The 21,778-nt window shown below is 41.3% G+C and overlaps 1 protein-coding gene across 1 annotated transcript in view; it reads left to right on the top strand.

The window, feature by feature from the left end:
* CACNA2D3 (calcium voltage-gated channel auxiliary subunit alpha2delta 3) overlaps nt 1-21,778 on the top strand; it is an 875,864-nt gene that overhangs the window by 633,821 nt on the left and 220,265 nt on the right. The window contains exon 14 of the mRNA XM_068982393.1: nt 9,234-9,251. Within this exon, the coding sequence (XP_068838494.1) occupies nt 9,234-9,251 (18 nt within the window). The remainder of the gene's footprint in view (nt 1-9,233; nt 9,252-21,778) is intronic.

Here is a 21,778-nt window from a genome sequence, read left to right as displayed (position 1 = left end):
GAGAGCTGCAGTCCATGGGGTCACAAAGAGTTGGACATGACGTAGCAACTAAACAATAAGAAACATGCATTTCTTCTGTGATTTTTTAAGAGACATTTTAAACAACACATTATTGCAAAGAAGGGTCTTTCTGTCTTTATTTTTCTTGACTTTAAACATGCTGTTGGACAGAAACTTTAATGTTCCATCTGTATCCCAAACTAGATGTTGATAAATCACTATTAAATTATATATAGTCAGGCAAGCTATTACCTAAACTAATAAAAGTAAGATAATTTGGAATACATACATACCATTCTCTTCATGATCTTTCCAACAAGGTTTGAAAAACTTACAGGATATGATAGGAAAATTGGATGGGGTACTTAAATTATTTTGAAGTAGAAAAGTCACTTATGTTTATCTTCTTTTATTGATCCTGTTTTTCTTCTTGTCTTCCACCCTGCAGGGTTACCTATCTCTACCTCTGTTCCTATCCTTTCCTCCTCATCCTCCTTCACCACTGCTATGACAAGGTACTAAATAAAGCCGTGGGACTAGGGATTATAGAGGGAGCAACCAGGTGTACACATTTAAGGAGCTAGGGAAAGAATAGGGAGCAGTAGGAACACATTAACACTCAGGAGAAAGCCTGGGGAGGGGCAGATTTTAAGAAGGATACTCTGAGGAATACCCTTTGTCTTCTGACTTATGCAATATGCTCAAAAAGGCCAAGATAGCTTCTGGTCTTTGGAAAAATATGATGCCCTGTATGTTTGCAATATACATACCCTTGGCAATCTTTTGAGGAAATTATTGCTGAGTATTTTTTAAGCTGAGCAAATGGTAGGGAAATATTTTGACAAATCTCTTGATTTGTATGAGTAAAATGTAGTTGTGAGTAGCCATGGTTTGTGTTTGGAGATGGCTAACTGCAAGTATCTATGGGAATAATGAGAACAACTCAGTTCACTAAGGATGTCCCCAGGGCTCATACTGAGCTGGAAGCCTCTAGAAGCTAAATCTCATGGATGGACATGGGCTCCCATGCTGCCACTGGTGGTGAGTTCTGTCAGTCTCACTGCATTGTCTTCCACGGTGCTGGCTTCACTCTCAGGCTCCATTTGATGGTCTGTCCCCAGCAGCACATCCTCTCAGACTTGAGTGGAGAGAGGAGAGGGAGGAGGAGAGAAAGATGGAGGTGGTGTAATATATTTGGTTACTTCTAGAAAAGTCCTAATTAGACTAGGTGAGGTCACATGTCCACCCTGAGCTAGTTTTTGGGGCCAGTGATGAATTAATTGACTGAGATCTGGGCACTGCCCACATCATGGGACTTGGAGTAGAACCTTACCCTCCTACTAGGGGAACTCCTAGGAAAGAAGGAAGTTAATGGTGAGAGCAAAAGGACACACGTCCACCATAAGAGTCACACACTGCCTAAGGAACCTTTATTCAGGCCTTACCACTTCATGTAACCCACTATGAAGAGGTGATGGCCAATTGACAAGATTTGTGATCTCCAGTCTGTGGATTTATCTGTGGGCCATGAGGTCCTTGCTTATTAGTACACCTCTCACACACCATCAGGTCGGGGCATTCCTGAAAATTCTAGGGCTTACAAGGTCATGGGGGCTTCCCAGGTGACGCTAGTGGTAAAGAACCCCCCTGTCAGTGCAGGAGATGTAAGATGTAACAGATGTGGGTTTGATCCCTGGGTTGGGAAGATCCCCTGGAGGAGGGATGGCAACCAACTCTAGTATTCTTGCCTGGAGAATTCCGTGGACAGAGGAGCCACTGCGGGCTATAGTCCCTAGAGTTGCAAAGAGTCAGACATGAGTAAAATGTCTTAGTACACATGGACATAAGTGACTTAGTACATGACTTAGTACATGACTTAGTTCAGTTCAGTTCAGTTCAGTCGCTCAGTCGTGTCCAGCTTTTTGTGACTCCATGAATCGCAGCATGCCAGGCCTCCCTGTCCATCACCATCTCCTGGAGTTCACTCAGACTCACGCCCATCGAGTCCGTGGTGCCATCCAGCCATCTCATCCTCGGTCGTCCCCTTCTCCTCCTGGCCCCAATCCCTCCCAGCATCAGAGTCTTTTCCAATGAGTCAACTCTTCGCATGAGGTGGCCAAAGTACTGGAGCTTCAGCTTTAGCATCATTCCTTCCAAAGAAATCCCAGGGTTGATCTCCTTCAGAATGGACTGGTTGGATCTCCTTGCAGTCCAAGGGACTCTCAAGAGTCTTCTCCAACACAGTTCAAAAGCATCAATTCTTTGATTTCTCTGTTGAGAAATCCAGAGCTCAGAGATGATGCATTGTTGCCTAAATTCTTATGGCTCATAAGAGATAGGATTGGAAGCCACATCTACTAAACTCGAAGGCCCTCCTTCCTTCCTTTCTCTTTCCTTGTTCCTTCCCTATCTTCCTCCAAAAAATACTTCTTCCTGAATTCTTACTAAGGGCCAGGTATGGTACAGGTCTAGTTCCTGGTGATACAATGATGAATAAATTTTTTATTTATGTGGCCCCTAGATGGATCTTGGGTTCTTATGTAGAGAAGTAAAATAGTAATAATAAAGAAGATTATAGAATGCAATAAATCTTAAGACTGGAATAAATAAGATGATTTCATAGAAAGACTACAGAACTTCCCTGTGGCTCAGACGGTAAAGAGTCTGCCTGCAATGTGGGAGATCCAGGTTCAATCCCCCGGGTCAGGAAGATCCACTGGAAAAAGAAATGGCAACCTACTCCAGTATTCTTGCCTGGAAAATACCATGGATGGAGGAGCCTAGTGGGCTACAGTCCATAGGGTCTCAAAGAGTCAGCCACAGCTGAGCGACTTCACTTTCACTTTTTCATTTATAGAAAGACTTGGGGTTGAAATAGGAACTGCTGTCAGAGGAGGTGCCTTCAGAGCTGAAATCTAATAGATGGGTAAAAAAGAGTGGGTGTCAGGAAAGTGAATGGTGAGAGAGCCTCAGCCAATCAGAAGAAATAGCCAGTTGAAGGCTTTGAGGTGAGTGAGGCTTAGACAGCAGGGCCAGCAAAGCACCAGGATAATACTTTTAGATTGTTCTAAGTGGAGTATAGAGGAAGGATCAGGGGAAGGAGTATAACTGAGATGGATGAGCAACAACGGTGGCTTAGCGTGGGGTGGCAGATGTGGATGGAAGTGGACAGAACCTCCACCACTGTATCCTAGCTTATCAGAGACCTGCTTCTTATGTAGGTTTTGGAGTTTGAACCAGTGAACAGAACTTCCTCAGATATGTAGAGTAGAAATCTTTATCAACATTGCTTAATGAAGAAGAATGGAGGAGGATTATAAATGTAAACATCATGCACAGAGTAGGGGAGGGGGGAGTGAGCAAACGCAGGGAACCTTTGCAGCAAACAAGGATTTGTCACTCATTCATAACGGCCCAGGCAAGGGGCCAGTTTCACAAATGAAATAAACATATGTAGACTAGGCTTTTTTCGTTTTCTTTTATACAGTTGGCAGAAGAATACTTTATGTCCCATTTGGTCTTTACATATCTCATAGTAAATGTGTTGTTTTGATCAGTTGATCTTTAATTGAGTTTTATTTTTGAAAAAAGAGTCCACTCAACTCCAGAAGTCCGTTCAGCTGGAGTGATGAATGTCCCCTCCCTTGCCGCTGTGGCTCTTAAGTGGGACTCTGTGATGTAAGTGAAGTAAACGAGAAAAGTTAAAACAAAAACATCCCCGTCCCTTCAGTGCAGGAGCTTGCTTTTGAAATACACTTACTTTTGAGTCCTAGTGGGACTCAAAACCCACTAGGATCTCTTCCACTTCCAAGAGGGCTCCTTACAACTGTTTTCCCTGGCTCACCTTAACATGCACTTCTCTAAAACTGCCCCACAATTCGGTCCTGCACTCACTGCCTGGGTAATCTCGTCTTCAAGCTGTCTATCCTGCACCTCTGCTTGCAAGTCCAGGAGACATCCTCAAGTTGTCAGTTTTAGACAAAATGGAACTTTTTTTTTTTTCTTAAATATGCTTCTCGAACAGTTTTCATCTTCTCATTAAGGCTCTGTTTTTTTAATTAACCTGGCCCAAAGGTCTTAGATGTAACCTTGATGTCTCTCCTTCTCTCATATTATCAGCCAGTCCATCATCTCATGTCTCAGATCTAGAATCAGACCACTGCCTGTTCCCTCCACTGCTAGCACTAACTCCTTCATCTCTCATTCAGATTATTCACTAGTCTTCTCACTGGCCTCCCCACTCAAACACTGTCTTTGCTGCTCTCTGGCTATGTGACCTTGGAGTTTCATGGAAAATTGGGGTGATAATAGAACTTACCTAATGAAGTTTCCATGAGTTTTCAGTAAAGGGTCAGGCACAACTGAGCGTGCACACAAGCAAACACAAAGCCCTTAGAATGATGGATAGTGTGTCATGGCTATTATCACTGCCATTACTGCTGTTGTCAACATTGCAGCATGTGGTTTCCATCTAGGACAACCTGATGGCCCAGAAGGACTGGTAAAGCACCAGCAATGACATCTACCTTCCTGGCAGCAGGATAGAAGGCGTCCTTTTAAGGGTACTATCTGGAAAAGCCATATGCATGGCTATCTCACTGACCACAACTGAGTCCCACCAAGTTCTAATAGCATCATTTAGCTAAGCCTGGCTAACAGCTGGATTTCCATTACCCAAAAAGGGCAGTGTGGCAGTTACTGCAACTAGCAGTAACTATGCTATGAATAGGCAGTATGTGGTGTGCTGATGACATTTGATATGAGAGGTCAGACAGGGTCTTCTTTGAGACAGTGACAACCAGGTATTCTCTGGACAAGGAGGGAGGGTAGGAGGGAACATTCTGAAATGAGGGAAGGGCAAGTATGTCTGTGATAGGAGAAGGCAAGGTAGATATTTGTGCTGCACCATACATCATGGGCTTCTAAGGTGACATTGCTGGTAAAGAACCTGCCTGCCAATGCAGGAGACATGAGATGCAGGTTTGATCCTTGGATCGGGAAGATCCCCTGGAGGAGGGCATGGCAACCCACTCCAGTATTCCTGCCTGGAGAATCCCATGGACAGAGGATCCTGGCAGGCTACAGTCCATAGGGTCACAAAGGGTCAGACATGACTGAAGTGACTTAGCCAGCACCATACATCGTACACCGCATGCTGCGAAGCATGGTAGGCTACATTCTCCATCTAGACTCTTCTGTAAGGAGTGGTGCCAGAATTTCTCATTCCCCCTTCTTTATATGGGGGACTCCCAGATGGAACGGCCTGAGAGGCCCCCCAGATCTCGGGTTGGTGCTAACACCTTTGGTCTGCATGAGAAGCAAAACTTTGAGCCTGATAGTTAAAGCAGAAGTGAGGGCTGCAGAGAGATACAACTTTGAGCTGACTTTCAGCTCCAGCATTTCCTCAGTGGGTGACATTGGCAAAGTTCTTAGCCACACTAAGTATTCTCCATTTCCTCATCTATGAGACTGATACTAATAAATAACCCAGAGAGGTCTGCTGTGAGGACCAAAGCAGCTCAAGATGTAAAGTGCTTAGCCAAGTACTGCTGCACTGGGAGTGGTCACTCAAGAGAGGCTGTTTCTGTTCTTCTCCTTTTATCTCTGTCACTCTCTTGAATGGCACATTCTCAGTCCTTCCAGATTTGAATGTGAAGTGTCCCACAAATGCATTCTACACCCCAAGAATTTTCCCTGGGAATGTGCGAGCCTACCATATACTACAGCTTCTTTCTTTATGCTTCCTTTAAAAAAGTGACTAGAGGATGTGAATAGTTGGTTATAAAGTCATACAGTTAGGGGGCATTTGGTCTGAAGGAATCTGAAGCTGCTTGTGCAGATCCTGATGTATTAATAGTAAGTGAAGAAACAGACATAGGAAGGTGGAGCCTGGTTGGCAATGCCTGACAAACTGACTTTGGAGAAGAAGAGGTCTTGAGAAAGAGAAGTTGCCTTGCCTCAGGCTGAGTGAGGATGGGAAATTCCCGGGCTAGTTTTTTGTACATCGATGGGTCAGTGGGACAATGTACATATCCGCAGACGTCTGTATCAAGGGTATGGGGATTATCCTCTGGCAGAAATATTCCTTTTTCTCTTGTAAGCCATTATCTTGGATTATCAACATGGTTTATGTGTTTGTGAAGGTGTAGACTGCAGTCAGTTAACCCAGTTATCTTTTCCTGGCATCCACCCTGGGCATACCCTAGTAATAAGGTACTTTCTTTAACCAGGTGGGCACCAGTCACAGTCACAGAGAAATGCATAGAGACTGCCATACAGAACAGATTCCCTCATGTCCTCATGGAGCTTGTGAAGTAGCAGAGGAGATACATTAAACTAACTCACATAGATATTACAGATATTCTCTGAACTACGAAGAAAAAGTACAATGAGACCTTTAGAGACCATTGTGTCCAGGAGTATCCTTTGCTGTTCCTTATTTTTTGAGCCCACTACAGACATTGCTGATTGGTTATAACATTATTTCCATAAAATATAACTTCAGAAACTTTCTCAACATGGCCCTATGGAAATACATTACCAATCTGTCAGACGTGACTCTTGAAGCTAATCTTCTTTGCCATCTAAGAACTGGCCCATTCCCCAGCCCTCCCTGGATCATCCATTTATACAGATAAGCACTCTGACCAAAGGCTAAAATGCATGTGTCTCAAGACTCCAGCTAGAGGCCAGAGTTAGTCTAGTGTCCCACTGGTCTGGCTCCTGGGTCAGAGCACTGCACACTGTGAGTGTTGCGTGAACCATGTGTCATCAAGAGCGTGGACTCCCAGTCAGTAGCATCTGCAGCTGCCAGTGAGCCCATCTCAATTTGCTGTGTTCTATTCTGGGGCTTCTTTTCCAAGGTCCAACCTGTGTGTGGCATTGCAGGCTATAATTTATGTTATTTAAAAGCTCTGGTAGGAAAGTTGTTCTTTGTTCTCATGAATTATTTCTTAAGGAAAATATATGTTTTGTGGAGAACTTGAGGGCAGCCTCAAACTGAGGACATCACCACAAAAACTTGGTCTCTCATTTTCCTGCCCAGGATTTCTTCTCTTGTGCTTAAATGGGTGACTCAAAATGAAGAGTTTCCTGCTCCACCAAGATAAACCTGAAAGAGAGAGAGAAAGGGCAGCTCTCATTTTAAAGAGGCCTGTCAAGTCCCACGATTTGTGCAGGCCTTGACTTTGGTATTTAATTCATCAAACAGTTATAATTCTCATCACTATCCAATGCATTTCATATCATCTGTGATTCAACACAGATTCTTTCCTAAGGAAGCATACATCTGTCATTCTGTTAATGTTTGCATTTCCAAAGTTTCTTTTACGTTGTGAAAAAGATATTTAATATTTAAGACTCTTATTTAAGTGACTCTTCATTTTAGGCTCAATTTCTCACCTCTTGATACATTTCTGCACTCTTGAGAAGTGCTGGAGAAACATGTGAGCTTCCTTTTTAATAGTGGCAGCTATACGTAGGAGGAAGGAATCAAGAAATCATGGTTATATTTCTGTCTTCCTAAATTGAGAGACCTTTCAGCATTAAAGTGCTTGGAAATTGATTGTTGGGAGGTTGGGGTCTGCCTTTTGTGGACACTCTCTGGACCATTCTGGAGCAGTCTCTGAGATACAAGACACCGTGTTGGTTTGAGTTTATCCCTTTGATCTTTGACTGGGCTCCATCCACGGGGCAGGGCCTTATGACAGGTTCAAGAAAGCCCCAGTTTTAGTGTCTGTGAAGAGAGAGTATTCTTCACAGGGACAAAAGAATGGGAAAGGCAGGAGGTTCCGACCATAGGCTGCCTGGTTTAGTTATCTTTCATATTCTGGCAGTTCCAGTGTTACAAACTCTAGAGACACAGAGAGTTTGTTGTCATAATTCCCAAGTGTTTGTGGCCATTTTTAACATGTGAGTTGAATTGAATTTGTACATTCTAAAGTCAAATGGTCAGAGAAGCCTGGCGTGCTGCAGTACTTGGGGTCGCAAAGAGTCGGACACAACTGAGCAACTAAATGGACTGAAAGTCAGATAACCCCGCCCTCAAATTTACTTTCTACGGAACATCATATATAATGTCTAAATGTCATTGTATTTCTCATCGGTAAAATGAGTATAATAAAGAGAACCTAGTATTGGGTTATTGTGACTTAGGGGGGGTGATACAAATAAGGGCCTTAACACTGTGCCGGCTGAGAATTTCACACTTGATAAATGTTAGTCTCTATGAAAAGACTTGAAAGTGATGTAATTCTTACATTTGGTATTTAATATATGGATAATGTTAATTCCATTCCAGATTAGAAAATTGCTTTTCGAAACACTGCATGCTGTAATGGCAATTACGAACACCATGACACTAAACCACAGCTTAATAGTCTTACTGTAGAAAAATAGATAAATATGTCTCATAAATATTCAGTCTTTCTCCACATACCTATAATCTCAGTCCCTTCCCCGTGCCATTGGCATAGCTATCATGTCTTATTTTATTTATTGACTGACTGCCTTTTCATTGTTCTTGGAGTATCAGCCTTACTTTATATGCATGAATTCTTGTGCATGCTTCCTTAACCAGCAATAAAGGGAACAGTTACTGTGCTACAAAGCAAGGAAAACTGACTTTAAATTAAACGACATTCTTCAAATGGTCTTGCCTCTACGTATAGCAGAGCTGCTCAACTTTGGCACAGTGGACATATGGGCAGTATAGTTCTACCACTACGTATGCCAGTGGGGGCTGTTCTGTGCATTCTAGGAAGTTTAGCAGAATGCCTGGTTTCTATCCACCAGAGGCCAGTAGCTCTTACTCCCTCCCCTGTCCCAAGTTTTGACAGCCCCACATGTCTCTGGACAGCCCCTCAGCAGTGGAGAACTGTTGGCATATAGGAAGAAGGAACTGCTCTCTGTTCCTGTGGAAGCACTTTCTTAGTGCTTTCGATCACTGGACAGAAGAACCTTAGGTCCAGCTTTGCAGAAGGCTACCAAAAACTACCCAATACATGCACTGTCAAAGTCACAGATTATCTGTTGACACTGTGAATTAAGGTAGCAGGTGAAATAATCAACACCATAACTTTATATGAGGGAATGACTTGGCTTTGGTTGTTATTTTCCTCTTTTTCTCCCCATTTTGGTCCTTCCATTTGCCAATGACAGCCAAATGAAGTTTTACAGTTAATCTTCACTTCTTATATAATGATTTTTTTTTCTTTTTTCTCCTTATTTTTCAGCTACCTCAGGCACAAAAGGTAAAACTCTTTTCCATCACATTCCAGTCATCCCCAGAACTCATGAATCATGCATGCCTCCATGGTCTTGTGTGTTCGGCATCGTTCATGACCAGTGAAATGGTTTTCCTCTTAGGACTTCAGGAGCCTGAAGTTGGACAGGAGCAGAAACACCCACAGACTTGATTGTCCACTAGCCCTTTGCCAACTGAATCCCACCAGAAAGCACTTTGGTGGCCAGTGGTTTGGGGATGAATCTATGCTCAACCATTTTGCTAAGAATTCTCAAATAATAGCTGAAGAATAAGTTTGTCACATTTCTTCCAGCATAACATTTCAGATCATCCTTGGGGTACTTTCCTAGGGAGATAATGTGAATAATTAGTAAGGCCCAGTAATCATTTTAGTTTCTGAGCTCTTAAGCCAAATCCCTAAAACTCCCCTTAAGTTTCATTAATTGAAAAATCAACAGCTACCTTGCTTGTCTCAATACCCATACCACCCAGAGAGCATTAGAGCAGAGTTCTTGCCCATAGACCCTTTCGCTGGTCCTCATTATCTGTCTGAGATGATGTGGTGCCACCATGTAGCGTGTTTGCTGTCCAGAAAGATTCCCTATGGCTGCAGTGCTGGCTTTGTCGTATCATCCATGGCTTGTCACTGCATCCTAAGGACAGCTGTGGCAGAGTACATATCACATGATGCTTGGTGTGTTGTTCCTGTGTATTTCACAAATGCAAGCAAGATTTTCAGGCAACAGAGCAATTTCTCAGGCTCTGATGTGAGTTGGTTTCAAGAGTTGAGGTAAGGCACCACCATGAAACTTAATCTGACCCCCCTAAGCTCTCCACTTTGGAGCAGAGATGATTCGGTTTTGTCTCACTAAGATAGCACAACTGCTCTACAAAAGACAGTCTGTTCAGACCATATGGACAACCAGAGGCCTAGAAATCATTACACAGTTACTCAAATACATTTGAGATATTTAAACAAGGCAAGACATGCTAGTGTGTGACTTGGCTTGTGGTGATGTTTGATTACACTTCAGTGCCATCACAAAAGGACTGAACACTTCATTAAAAGTTAAAGTATTTGAGTAGAGCAAGAGCTTTAGGGTAAATATATGGTCAGAATTCCACATTATCTGGAAGGATTGGCATCTTTGATAGGTTATGCTTGCTTAATTGCCCACATTAGAAATTTCTTTGCAAAGAGACTTAAACTAAGTATCTAAAAATGGACTAGCCTCAACTTACTGGTATTTATTCATCAAATTTTCACTGATCCATAGACAAAAGCATTCTGTTGTAAAAGATTCCTCATGAATTTGAAGTGTCATCAGCCATGGAATTTTAAAACAAAGTTCAAAACAAACCAGCGCAGAATATGGTAATAACAAATGTTGCTGGGCCATATGAGTTCTCAATAGCACTTAGCTCATCACTCTTTTCTTCTATCATCATATCTTGACTCACATCACATGCCCTGCAAAGTGAAACACATTATTATTTATGGTCATAGAAAGTTCGAAAGTGAGGAAGATGCTCCAGTGGCTTTTCCTCTGTCCCAAAGATGTTATACTGCCCAATAGACTTGTTCTGCAGCCCTGGATGACAAAAAATAACCCTGCCTTCCCTTCCTCACTGTGGCTACAAACTGTCTTGTTTCAATTAAGATAGAGAAAGGTATTTATTTTAAACAAAAAATTAGAGGGATCTTGTGTGAAATGATTTCAGAACTCTTTGGATAGTTTCTGGGCAGTTCAGTTCTTTGGAGGAGTTTGACTGTAATCCTTGGGGATCTAGGCTGGAAGATGAGGTGGGTTGAAGAGAGGCACATTGCAGACAGAAAGCATTCCCCTTCAGGACCACTAGTCTCAACAGATTATGTATGAGCATCCCTGTCCCTCACATTCCTTCCCTTCCCCTCCCTAGTGTTACCAAAGACTTTTGGTAGAAAGTTCTCACAAGCATCAGTTCCCCTCAAATAATTATCTTGCTAATGAATTGTCAAGATATGACAAAAGAGCCCAGAAAGAATGTGATGCTTCTCTTGTTTCATTAAAACTGTGTATCACCTGCCTGAATTGCCTAGATGGAGTCAGAAAGAAAGGGAGACTGCATTTGAAACCCAACAAGGCAAAGGCTTTCAGAAACAATTGTTTTGAGACATTTCTTCCTGAAGATTTTGACATTACCCATAGGTTTCACTCATCCATGTACATGATTATAATTAGTCCCTTCCAAACCCAAGAGTTTGTTGTTCTGGGGGTAAAAGGGAGGTATCTCCAGCTGCTGTGTCTTTGGCCGGCTTTTCACATGAGGTCATGAGTGCATACGTTGAACCATATGGTGTCTACATTTGTGCTGTGTTTTTGTTGGAATCTCTCTTTGAATCATCTGCGACTGTTTTCTCTATAAATATTTTAAATAGTTATGTCTCTGTAAACATGCTTATTTTAATCTCTTGGCTGATCTACAACTAAAAATGTCCCATTTGGATATCCCTCTTATGTGTAGCAGTAATTAATGATTGTTGTCTATAAATTATCATTTTTGTAATTCTAATAATTTGAGAGTGTTACAAATATTCTAGCCCTTTTGGCTATTTTCTAGAACAATGGTTTGCACATAAACACAAAAAAAAGGTTTTATTTTTCCTGTGATTCTTGAACACCTCTGAGATAATTTCTACATTCTATAAATTTTAACCCTTAATACAAAGTAGGAGTGATATTATACTAACTGGTTATACACTTGATCAGTAAATATTTTCACCAAATACATAGGCAGTGTCCTGAAGTCTTGGTTAAAAAACATGTAGCAATACAGACCTGAAGTCTTCAGGCCAATACAAATCTGTTCTTTTTAGTGAAAATTGAACCACTTTCTCCTTTGGGTACATTGTTCTTGAGTTCAGCAATGGAGAAAGGTCCATATTTTGTAGAACAGTACAACAGTTTGCATTTTTTCTCTTATATGATTATTGATGTCTACGAAAATGTCTGGGAGATTCCATTTTATAATAATAACAGAATTGCCCAGAGTTGTTTGCAAATGTATATTCAGTAGTATATACACAAAAACAGTCCAGTTTTCAAACTGCAGATTCATCTAAGTAGGTTCTGTCTATAGGAACTAGACATCAGTTTTTCACTGTGTGATTAACTTAATCTCTATAACATGGAGCCTTGAATACTTAAAATAAATGCTTTGGGGGCATTTCAAATTTGGCTGTTTATGTGATTAACTTTTCAATACAGGTGCACCTTTCCCCTTCATTTTGTGTTGTCTTTACGCAAATTTGGACTTTCTCAAAGACAGTGTCTTGAAGGTCTTGAAGGTACCCTGTGTCTTGCCTGGCATCATATTAGTTAACATAGGCTTCAAAATTCAGAGCAGGCATAAGCATTTTTCTCAAAACCATAGTTAAAGAAAACCACATCTCTAATCCTGTTTGGAACAGCAATTGATGGAGTCAGAGCTATACAGTATGGCAAAACGATCCCTGTTTAATAGCCAGACCATGTGTTTTGTTTCCTGTTAGGAATAGCTTAACTTGCCTTCTTGAACAAACACAGCAGGGTTTGAGATCTGTTGTTCTATGCCTGCTGTGATATTCTGTGCTGCTTAACTTGTATGAGGACTCAGGAGTGCATAAATTAGCTTCTTAAATGAGGGTCGATTTTTGGTTTTTCTTTCAGGATGGGACTGCATTATTAATCTCTTCCCCTAAGTGTAAATGGGATCCTGAATTCATTTGCATTTTCTTTATATCCTTGTTTATATTGTATTTAGGAGGAATAAATGGAAGCAATCATTTATCTAAAGACTTCTTTCCTTTCTTCCTTTCTTTCGTCTTGTTCTTTAGGTATAAACTCATGCAAGTAGAATTTGGCCAGCTCTTATCTCAGTGTAATCAGATTTCAGCAATTGTGGAGCATCATTTATCATTCCTTGTCTCATTTAACTTCTGCACTTTGAAATGTTGACTTGTCATTGAAAATAGAAAATTGAAAGTTTGCAAAGCTGCTGTTTTCAGAGAACTGTAGGTCTAGTGATTTTAGTGTTTCATTACAGTTATATAAGCGGCTAAATGGATGCAAATGAAGTGCAAAATGGAGAGGTGATAGCTATTTACGTTTGGGTCTGGTTTATGACTCATTTGCTTTTACCTTGACTGGCTTTCTGTGTAAGCTATTATATTTGTTTTGATAATTCTGTTTTCTTCCTCATCATTTACTCTTATAAGAACACATGCAGGCATCTTTTATATGCATTCTCAAGCTGGGGCTGTTAAAATTGACTAAACTCAAGAGTCAGAAAGATGGTAGCAGTACAATGAGCTATAACTTAAATTAGTAGATTTATTTTGTGAATAAGGCAAGGGAAGTAGAAACTGGAGCAAGTCCAATCACTTTAGCTCCCCCCATGGTCAGTGTGATGGATTCTGTGGAAATCTCAGTTACAACATATTGTTCCACCATAATGATGATCACAGAACTAAGCATTTTACTCTTTGTGGTAGTTCTGTACGAGGGTATCTATGGCTTTCCAGAGAAGCTGCCCTGTTGCTGTGAAAGGAGGGAAACTTTGCAAGGTTCACAGCCATGGGAGTCTTTTTCAAGACAAGAATGCGGGAGTGGGTTGCTGTCTCCTCCTCCAGGAGATCTTACCCACCCAGGGATCAAACACAAGTCTCCTGTGTCTCCTGCTTTGAAAGTGGATTCTTTAACTGAGCCACCTGGGAAGCCCTCATGTGAATCATGGCCGGTCCCTTTCCCATTGGCCCTGTTAAACTGTGTGTTTGAGACCATGAAGAAATGAATGCAAAACCTTCAGATTAAAAGTGCCTGGCTTCCTGATGGCGGGATGACCCTCAGAAGAGTGCACTGGGGCTCTGGCTGAAGCCCCATAAGGGCTAATGGGCGACCAGAGAGCTCTATTTTGGGAGCAGGATGTTATTTGCATTTCTTATTTAGAGGAAATGATTTGTTAAATTTAAACAACCTTATATCTTTTTTTGTGTATCTGGGAAAAAATGTTCAAGTTGTACCCATTTTCATATATTTTTGAACTTTTATAGCATTTATGTAGTGTTTTATAATAAGGAAAAGAACAAAGTGACAACAGAGAAGTACATGAGCAGCACTTACCAGGGCCCACCCATGATGAATGCTTAACTCAGTGAAATACTACTGATAATGCTAGTCCATGCCTTGTTCAGTAGAGACACATTCAATACAAATAAAGCTTAAATGGTTTTAAAACACTGGTATCAGTTCAGTTCAGTCACTCAGTCGTGTCCAACTCCTTGAGACCCCATGAATCGCAGCACGCCAGGCCTCCCTGTCCATCACCATCTCCCGGAGTTCACTCAGACTCACGTCCATCGAGTCCGTGATGCCATCCAGCCATCTCATCCTAGGTCGTCCCCTTCTCCTCCTGCCCCCAATCTCTCCCAGCATCAGAGTCTTTTCCAATGAGTCAACTCTTCGCATGAGGTGGCCAAAGTACTGGAGCTTCAGCTTTAGCATCATTCCTTCCAAAGAAATCCCAGGGTTGATCTTCAGAATGGACTGGTTGGATCTCCTTGCAGTCCAAGGGACTCTCAAGAGTCTTCTCCAACACCACAGTTCAAAAGCATCAATTCTTCGGCATTCAGCTTTCTTCACAGTCCAACTCTCCCATCCATACATGACCACAGGAAAAATAATAGCCTTGACTACACGGACCTTAGTTGGCAAAGTAATGTCTCTGCTTTTGAATATACTATCTAGGTTGATCATAAATTTTCTTCCAAGGAGTAAATGTCTTTGAATCACCATCTGCAGTGATTTTGGAGCCCAAAAAAGTAAAGTCTGACACTGTTTCCACTGTTTCCCCATCTATTTCCCATGAAGTGATGGGACCGGATGCCATGATCTTTGTTTTCTGAATGTTGAGCTTTAAGCCAACTTTTTCGCTCTGCTCTTTTACTTTCATCAAGAGGCTCTTTAGCTCCTCTTCACTTTCTGCCATAAGGGTGGTGTCATCTGCATATCTGAGGTTATTGATATTTCTCCCAGCAATCTTGATTCCAGCTTGTGTTTCTTCCAATCCAGCGTTTCTCATGATGTACTCTGCATAGAAGTTAAATAAGCAGGGTGACAATATACAGCCTTGACGTACTCCTTTTCCTATTTGGAACCAGTCTGTTGTTCCATGTCCAGTTCTAACTGTTGCTTCCTGACCTGCATACAGATTTCTCAAGAGGCAGGTCAGGTGGTCTGGTATTCCCAACTCTCTCAGAATTGTCCACAGTTTATTGTGATCCACACAGTCAAAGGCTTTGGCATAGTCAATAAAGCAGAAATAGATGTTTGTCTGGAACTCTCTTGCTTTTTCCATGATCCAGCGGATGTTGGCAATTTGATCTCTGGTTCCTCTGCCTTTTCTAAAACCAGCTTGAACATCAGGGAGTTCATGGTTCATGTGTTGCTGAAGGCTGGCTTGGAGAATTTTGAACATTACTTTACTAGCATGTGAGATGAGTGCAATTGTGCGGTAGTTTGAGCATTCTTTGGCATTGCCTTTCTTTGGAATTGGAATGAAAACTGACCTTTTCCAGTCCTGTGGCCACTGCTGAGTTTTCCAAATTTGCTGGCATATTGAGTGCAGCACTTTCATAGCATCATCTTTCAGGATTTGAAATAGCTCCACTGTAATCCCATCACCTCCATTAGCTTTGTTTGTAGTGATGCTTTCTAAGGCCCACTTGACTTCACATTCCAAGATGTCTGGCTCTATGTTAGTGATCACATCATCATGATTATCTGGGTCATGAAGATCCTTTTTGTACAGTTCTTCCATGTATTCTTGCCACCTCTTCTTAATATCTTCTGCTTCTGTTAGGTCCATACCATTTCTGTCCTTTATTGAGCCCATCTTTGCATGAAATGTTCCCTTGGCATCTCTAATTTTCTTGAAGAGATCTCTAGTCTTTCCCATTCTGTTCTTCAGAATGACTCTATAGTTCTTCACTTTAGGGGATTTCCTGAGTGGCAGGTGTAGTAGGTCATTCTCGTGACTTACTCTAGAGAAAACATATACTTGCACTGTATACTTATGGACATAGCCTTTATTTTCGTCACTTTTTGGACATAATTTTTTGATACAAACAATTCTAATTTGCACCAACAAAATTTGTCTACTTTTATTGTTTCTGCATATTAAAGTTGGAAAACTGGTTTGCTTTTTCAGTTTTTTTTCTTTGTATTAAAATCATATATTTGTTGATCTGATCATAGTTCAGCCCCCTGATCCTTTTTCCTGTCACATTATTCCCAGGTCACATCCCCAATTAATGGGTATATATCCACTACAAACCCCAATACAGCCCAGTTCCGTGAGAACTGGAGGGATGGCTCTGTGCAAGCTTCCACACATCTCGTGCCAAAGGATTCAACTGAAATGACCCTCTGGGGTAAATTGGAGCAATTGTGCAATCATGTACAGCAAAACTACTGAGAAGTCCAAAAGCAGAAAGTTAGATGTTTATCCATTCAAATTAGCTGGAAGGATTTTGGAAAACCCATCCTAGTTTCATGAGGTAGAAAAATGTCAGGCAAAGGACTAATGCCATGGTATGGACTTTCTTTTTCCAGAAATGACTAATGGAATTGAACCACTCGCTGAATCATGAGCCCTATGTGCTTGGATTGGACCCATCGGTGTTTGCCCAGGGCTGGGACACATTAGATGATTTGGCTGGGTGCTTCTGAAGCATCTCTCCTTTCGTTCCTGACCTCCTTCCTCTCTAACAATTTCCTTCCCATTGTGCATCATTCCCTACCTTCTTTAATATTTGCAGTGCCAACTACCACCACCTTGAACTACTTTCTAAAGCATGTTATCTATATCATGGGATAAAGGAGAAAATTTTTAAATATTTTGTGTATGTAATTTGAATGCAGAGATAGATGAAGTTCAAGTTTGGGAGAGCAGTGGATGGATTTCAGAGAAGCTTAAGGACTTCTCTCCCTAACCTGGCATGGTTGTTACGAGATCAGTTGTACTTATTGGATGTGTCAGGCACTGTATTAGGTGCTTTACATCCATAATTCTATTTAATCCTCCCCCAGACTCTTGGAGTTACTCCTTTTTAGGGATGAGTTGCTTGGTTGCCTCTTTTACCACACTCCAAGATCCTTAAGGCAAAACATCATTTGTCTTTGTACCCTGAAAACAGGAGGCTGAGGGCAGAATGATTTGCTCGGGACTTTAGTTTCAGGTCGGCCAAGGCACAAACCTGCACCCTGCTACCTTTTGTGACCTAGAGCAAGGTACCGTCCCCTTTGTCTTTAATTGATCCAACTGTAAGATGGCTTGTAGACACTTCACCAGGGTTAAATTTAGAGCTATATAGATGTTAAATGTTTAAAGCAATGCTCAGTAATAGCAAGGCAAGTTTGGAAATAGAACAGGACTGGGTGGATAGGTAGGTGGATAGATAGAGGGAAGGATGAATACATGCAAAATGACTCAACAAATTTGAGTTATTCGTTCAGAGATAATTCAGGCCTATTTGCTTCTGTAGCTCATTTCTCCTGTGTTTCTTTCCAAGGAAATCATAATGTGCAACTTAACTATTTTTTAAAAGTCCTTTTTCCTTACCTCTGTGATGTTATAAAACTTTTGCCCCTATCAGCAGCAACAGCACAAAGGTACCAGCCTCCCAGACCCTCGTTACAGTCTAAGTTTGACCTCATTTTCGCAGGCAAGATACCCGAAGAGAAGGTGGCAAGAGCGAGCAGAGGATGTACAATATAAAATGGAAAACGCTAGCCCAGAGTCGTGTTCGGACTCTGGTACCAATTCTCAGTAACTCATTTTCCTCTCTGAGTTTCATTTATAAAATAAATACAAGGTCAGGATTAAAATAAATTCATTCAAGGATCATTTGCTGAACACTTCTTACATACCAGGCTCCATGTGTCATGCTGTGGATAAAGAGCGGAGCCATTCCCAGCTTCTGCCCTTAGAGTTCATAGGCTCTACAGAAAACCCAGCTTTGCTTCCAGCCCTGGAGTTCGGTGACTTTGCTGTATTAACCGTTAGCACGAATTTGGTCTTAGATTATATCTTAGCTTGCTTTTATGATTATTTTTGTGGTGAAGTTTGAAGACTTGCTGTTCTCTGGAACTCTGCATTCAGTTGAGTAAGAAAGCCTACTTAAACTGGTCAACCACTTGTAAAAGAATGAAACTAGATCACTTTCTAATACCACACACAAAAATAAACTCAAAATGGATTAAAGATCTAAATGTAAGACCAGAAACTATAAAACACCTAGAGGAGAACATAGGCAAAACACTCTCTGACATAAATCACAGCAGGATCCTCTATGATCCACCCCCCAGAATTCTGGAAATAAAAGCAAAAATAAACAAATGGGATCTAATTAAAATTAAAAGCTTCTGCACAACACAGGAAAATATAAGCAAGGTGAAAAGACAGCCTTCAGAATGGGAGAAAATAATAGCAAATGAAGCAACTGACAAACAACTAATCTCAAAAATATACAAGCAACTCATGCAGCTCAATTCCAGAAAAATAAATGACCCAATCAAAAAATGGGCCAAAGAACTAAATAGACATTTCTCCAAAGAAGACATACGAATGGCTAACAAATACATGAAAAGATGCTCAACATCACTCATTATTAGAGAAATGCAAATCAAAACCACAATGAGGTACCACTTCACACCAGTCAGAATGTCTGCGATCCAAAAGTCTGCAAGCAATAAATGCTGGAGAGGGTGTGGAGAAAAGGGAACCCTCCTACACTGTTGGTGGGAATGCAAACTAGTACAGCCACTATGGAGAACAGTGTGGAGATTCCTTAAAAAATTGCAAATAGAACTGCCTTATGACCCAGCAATCCCACTGCTGGGCATACACACCGAGGAAACCAGAATTGAAAGAGACACATGTACCCCAATGTTCATCACAGCACTGTTTATAATAGCCGGGACATGGAAGCAACCTAGATGTCCATCAGCAGATGAATGGATAAGAAAGCTGTGGTACATATACACAATGAAGTATTACTCAGCCATTAAAAAGAATACATTTGAATCAGTTCTAATGAGATGGATGAAACTGGAGCTGATTATACAGAGTGAAGTAAGCCAAAAAGAAAAACACCAATACAGTATACTAACACATATACATGGAATTTAGAAAGATGGCAATGATGACCCTGTATGCAAGACAGCAAAAGAGACACAGACATGTAGAGTGGACTTTTGGACTCAGAGGGAAAGGGAGAGGGTGGGATGATTTAGGAGAATGGCATTGAAAGATGTATACTCTCATGTAAGAAATGAATCGCCAGTCTATGTCCAATGCAGGATACAGGATGCTTGGGGCTGGTGCACGGGGATGACCCAGAGAGACGTTATGGGGAGGGAGTTGGGGGGGGGGGGGTTCATGTTTGGGAATGCATATACACCCGTGGTGGATTCATGTCAATGTATGGCAAAACCAATACAGTATTGTAAAGTAAAATAAAGTAAAAACAAAAATTTAAAAAAAAAGAAAGCCTACTTAAGTGAACAGTGCAAAGAAATAGAGGAAAACAAATGGGAGAGACTGGAGATCTCGTCAAGAAAATTGGAGATACGAAGGGAACATTTCATGCAAAGATGGTCACATAAAAGGACAGAAATGGCAAGGACCTAACAGAAGACCTATATGAAAAAGGTCATAATGACCTAGATAACCATGATGGTGTGATCATTCACTTAGAGCCAGACATCCTGAAGTGTGAAGTCAAGTAAACTTTAGGAACCATTACTACACACAAAGCGAGTGGAAGTGATGGAATTCCAGCTCTACTTTTTCAGATCCTAAAAGATGATGCTGTTAAAGTGCTGCACTCAGTATGTCAGCAGATTTGTAAAACTCAGCAGTAGCCATACTGTGAAAGGTCAGTTTTCATTCCAATCCCAAAGAAGGGCAGTACCAAAAAATGTACAAACTGCCATACAGTTGTGCTCACTTCACATGCTAGGAAGGTAATACTCAAAATCCTTCAAGCTAAGCTTCAACAGTATATGAACTGAGAACATCCAGATGTACAAGCTGGATTTAAAAAAGGCAGAGGAACCAGAGGCCAAATTGCCAACATCTGTTGGATCAGAGAGAAGCAAGGGAATTTCAGAAAAACATCTACTTCTGCTTCATTGACTATGTGAAAAATTTCAACCGTATGAATCACAACAAACTGGAAACTTGTTAGAGATGGGAATACCCAATCACCATGCCTGTCTCTGTATGCAGGTCAAGAAGCAATAGTTAGAACCAGACATGGAACAATGGACTGGTTCAAAATTGGAAAAAGGGTACATCAAGGCTCTCTATTGTCAACCAGCTTATTTAACTTACATTCAGAGTACATCATGTGAAATGCTGGACTGGGTGAATCACAAGCTGGAATCAAGATTACTGGGAAAAATAACAACAGTCTCAAATATGCAGATGATAACCAGCCTAATGGCAGAAATCCAGCATCAGCTTGATCACGGAAAAAGCAAGAGAGTTCCAGAAAAACATCTATTTCTGCTTTATTGACTATGCCAAAGCCTTTGACTGTGTGGATCCCAATAAACTGTGGAAAATTCTGAAAGAGAGTGGAATACCAGACCACCTGACCTGCCTCTTGAGAAATCTGTATGCAGGTCAGGAAGCAACAGTTAGAACTGGACATGGAACAACAGACTGGTTCCAAATAGGAAAAGGAGTGCATCAAGGCAGTATATTGTCACCCTGCTCATTTAACTTTTATGCAGTGTACTTCATGAGAAATGCTGGGCTGGAAGAAGCACAAGCTGGAATAAAGATTGCCAGGAGAAATATCAATAACTTCAGATATGCAAATGACACCACCCTTATGGGAGAAAGTGAAGAAGAACTGAAGAGCCTCTTGATGAAAGTGAAAGAGGAGAGCGAAAAAGTTGGCTTAAAGCTCAACATTCAGAAAACTAAGATCATGGCATCCAGTCCCATCACTTCATGGCAAATAGATGAGGAGACAGTGGCTGACTTAATTTTTCTGGGCCCCCAAATCACTGCAGATGGTGACTGCAGCCATAAAATTAAAAGACGCTTACTCCTTGGCAGGAAAGTTATGACAACCCAGACAGCATATTAAAAAGCAGAGACATTACTTTGCCATCAAAGATCTGTCTAGTCAAGGCTCTGGTTTTTCCAGTGGTCATGTATGGATGTGAAAGTTGGACTATAAAGAAAGCTGAGTGCCGAAGAATTGATGTTTTTGAACTGTGGTGTTGGAGAAGACTCTTGAGAGTCCCTTGGACTGCAAGGAGGTCCAACCAGTCCATCCTAAAGGAGATCAGTCCTGAGTGTTCATTGGAAAGACTGATATTGAAGCTGAAACTCCAATACTTTGGCCACCTCATGCAAAGAGCTGACTCATTTGAAAAGACCCTGATGATGGGAAAGATCGAGGGCAGGAGGAAAAGGGGATGACAGAGAATGAGATAG

Source organism: Capricornis sumatraensis, chromosome 10 (genome assembly GCF_032405125.1).
Source record: "Capricornis sumatraensis isolate serow.1 chromosome 10, serow.2, whole genome shotgun sequence".
In the NCBI taxonomy this organism is placed as follows: Eukaryota; Metazoa; Chordata; class Mammalia; order Artiodactyla; family Bovidae; genus Capricornis; species Capricornis sumatraensis.
Note: the sequence above shows the minus strand (reverse complement) of the source record. Positions and strands in the feature narration are given on the sequence as shown.